This window comes from Octopus bimaculoides, chromosome 22, assembly GCF_001194135.2.
Source record: "Octopus bimaculoides isolate UCB-OBI-ISO-001 chromosome 22, ASM119413v2, whole genome shotgun sequence".
NCBI classification, from domain to species: Eukaryota; Metazoa; Mollusca; class Cephalopoda; order Octopoda; family Octopodidae; genus Octopus; species Octopus bimaculoides.
Genome location: NC_069002.1, coordinates 27,597,765 through 27,600,910, shown reverse-complemented (window position 1 = coordinate 27,600,910; position 3,146 = coordinate 27,597,765). Strand labels below are relative to the sequence as shown.

General features: G+C 44.1%; 1 protein-coding gene across 1 annotated transcript in view; it reads left to right on the top strand.

The window, feature by feature from the left end:
- The window catches only part of LOC106881733 (E3 ubiquitin-protein ligase UBR4-like), a 218,633-nt gene that overhangs the window by 213,760 nt on the left and 1,727 nt on the right, over positions 1–3,146 (top strand). Inside the window, exons 117-118 of the mRNA XM_052975666.1 lie at positions 537–630; positions 1,728–1,887. Of these exons, the coding sequence (XP_052831626.1) occupies positions 537–630; positions 1,728–1,887 (254 nt within the window). The remainder of the gene's footprint in view (positions 1–536; positions 631–1,727; positions 1,888–3,146) is intronic.

Sequence of the window (3,146 nt, the reverse complement as noted above, 5' to 3'; positions counted from 1 at the left end):
TCTCTCTTTACTCTTTTACTTGTTTCAGTCATTTGACTGGCCATGCTGGAGCACCGCCTTTAGTCGAGCAAATCGACCCCAGGACTTATTCTTTGGAAGCCTAGTACTTATTCTATCGGTCTCTTTTGCCGAACCGCTAAGTTACGGGGGACGTAAACACACCAGCATCGGTTGTCAAGCGATGGTGGGGGGGGGGGACAAACACAGACACACAAAGACACATACATTTATATACATACATATATACGACAGGCTTCTTTCAGTTTCCGTCTACCAGATCCACTCACAAGGCTTTGGTCGGCCCGAGGCTATAGTAGAAGACACTTGCCCGAGGTGCCACGCAGTGGGACTGAACCCAGAACCATGTGGTTGGTAAGCAAGCTACTTACCACACAGCCACTCCCGCGCCTATAAAGTTTAATGTAAAATCTGTTTATTGCTTGCAACACATCGATACACATTCTCTCCTTTTGCGATATTTTTGTGATCTACTTTACAACGAGAAGTAATATTGTTTTATCCTATTTCATTTCCAGGTTACCAGATCGTACATTGAAAGATCTTTCCGTATATAAACCTTCCTTTGTATTTTTTGGTCTCTTATCCGGGTTATATGACAAAATCTTTAAGGTGAGTTACTTATTTCTTTTGTCAGTTAAAACCAAGACACAATATTTAAATTGTTTGTGGGAAAGTTGGACATAAGAATCATCCATTATGATGCCACATGAAAAGCTTCTGTGCCAGTGACACGTAAAGGACACCCATTCCGGTGGCACGTAAAGGGCATCCGTGCTGGTGACACATAAAGGGCTCCTGTGCTGGTGACACGTAAGGGGCACCTGTGCGGGTGGCACGTAAAGGGTACCAGTGACACGTAAAGGGCACCCGTGCCGATGACACGTAGAGGGCACCTGTGCCGGTGACACGTAGAGGCACCCGTGCCGGTGACACGTAGAGGGCACCCGTGGCAGTGACATGTAGAGGGCACACAAGGGGCACCCGTGCTGGTGACACGTAGAGGGCACCAGTGCCGGTGTCACATAAGAAGCACCCACTACATTTTATAAAGTGGTTGGCACTAGGAAGGGCATCCAGCCATAGAAACCATACCAAAACAATCGATTACATCCTAATGCAGGTCTCTGGCTGGCCAGCTTCTATCAAACCATCCAACCCATGCCAGCATGGAAAATGGATGTTAAATAATGATGATGATGATGAAATCATTGTTACTTGTCCAGATTGACTGAGATATTCAGGCATCTGCTCCAAGTGAATTTAGGTTTCCAACAGCTTCTACAGATTAACCCCATTGTTTACCTTCTCCAACACTCAACAAGGCCACCACCACCACCACCACCAATCTCTCCCCACCCTCTGCTGTCTAAAAGTAACATGACAAATGGTAGATTTATTCACCTTGCAAGAGTCTAGAAGTCTTAAGATCTCCTCATTTCTTCTTGTGCATCAGTTTTGTCTTGACATCATTTGGAGGTTGTAAAGGAGCATCGTTATCATACAAATTTGATGGTGTTCGTTTCCAGTCTTCTGTGCAAACCATTGTCTGGCCATGACCTCTCCTTCTCACATGCATACGCACACAGGAACACATACATACAAATACACATGCACACAGACATGCAATGGGTTACATTATTACTTTCATGTATATCATGATGAATTTTCTTGGTAATATTAAAGTTTGGATTTGTTTTGAATTTCAGAAAGTAACAGTCGGGAATGATGGTTCCTGGAGCTCAGCAATTGCAGAACACATCAGGCACACTGATAAGTCTCTTCTTGAAACTTGTGATCGATTAGTTGCTAGTTATGAACAAGAAATGTTGCCCTGTGAATCTATCATGGAATTCTTTGATGTATTTGGTAAGAGAGTTCTATATTTTTTTATTTCTATTCCTTGATAATTTTCTTTCGTGTTTTTGTTTTTCCGGTCAGGTAATCTGATGGAATAATTGTTGTTGAACCTGTGAACCCCCTCTCTCTCTCTCTCTCTCTCTCTCTCTCAGAGAGGCACAAGCACTTACACATGCGGCAGTAACTTCCGCCTACCAAATTCAATTACAAATCTTCAGTCAGCCTGGAGCCATAGCAGAAGACACTTGCCCAAGGTGCCACGCGGTGGGATTGAACCTAAAACCATGTAGCTGGGAAGCAAGCTTCCTGAGCCAATTATCCATTTTTGTCTGCCCACTATTTCTGGGAGGGTCATGGAGATAGAGTTTGTCAGGCATTTCCTCTATATAGGCTTCTATCAGATGTCACCATTATTAAACTTTCCGTGAATGCTAATGAATCAGTTTTGAAAATTTGGAAAACTGTTCAGTTACTTACTTAAATATTGTTGTTTCTGTTATATTTGTGTGTGTGTGTGTGTGTGTGTGCATATGAGGAGATGCTAGAAAGTTTCTGGCTTTAAGAGTATCACAAAAGGCCTGGTTGGAGGCCTAACCTTATGAGTTCGTTTACAGGGCTTAGAAAAATTGAAGGACCGTTGCAATAAGTGTGTGACTCTGAGAGGGGAATATGTTGAATAAAATTATTATTAACCGATCCTTCTGTATTTTCTTTTTCCCAAAGCCAGGAACCTTTCAGCACCCCCTTATATATATATCATCATCATCGTTTAACGTCCGCTTTCCATACTAGCATGGGTTGAACGATTTGACTGAGGACTGGTGAACCAGGTGGCTACACCAGGCTCCAATCTGATTTGGCAGAGTTTCTACAGCTGGATGTCCTTCCTAACGCCAACCACTCTGAGAGTGTAGTGGGTGCTTTTACGTGTCACCTGCACGAAGGCCAGTCAGGCGGTACTGGCAACGATCACGCTCAAATAGTGCTATTTACGTGCCTCTGGCACGGAAGCCAGACAGCTGGTGCTCTGGCAACGATCACGCTCAGACGGTGCTCTTAATGCTCCACTGGCACAGGTGCCATCACAATTTCGCTTTCGCTTGCCCCAACAGGTCTTCATAAGACGAGTTTAGTGTTCAATGAAAGAGACGTTAGCACGGGTGCCAGTCGTGAAATTTAGTTCAATTTCGATTTCACTTGCCTCAACAGGTCTTCGCAAGCGGAGTTTAGTGTCCAATGAAGGAATGGTACGCATAAGTGGGCTGGCT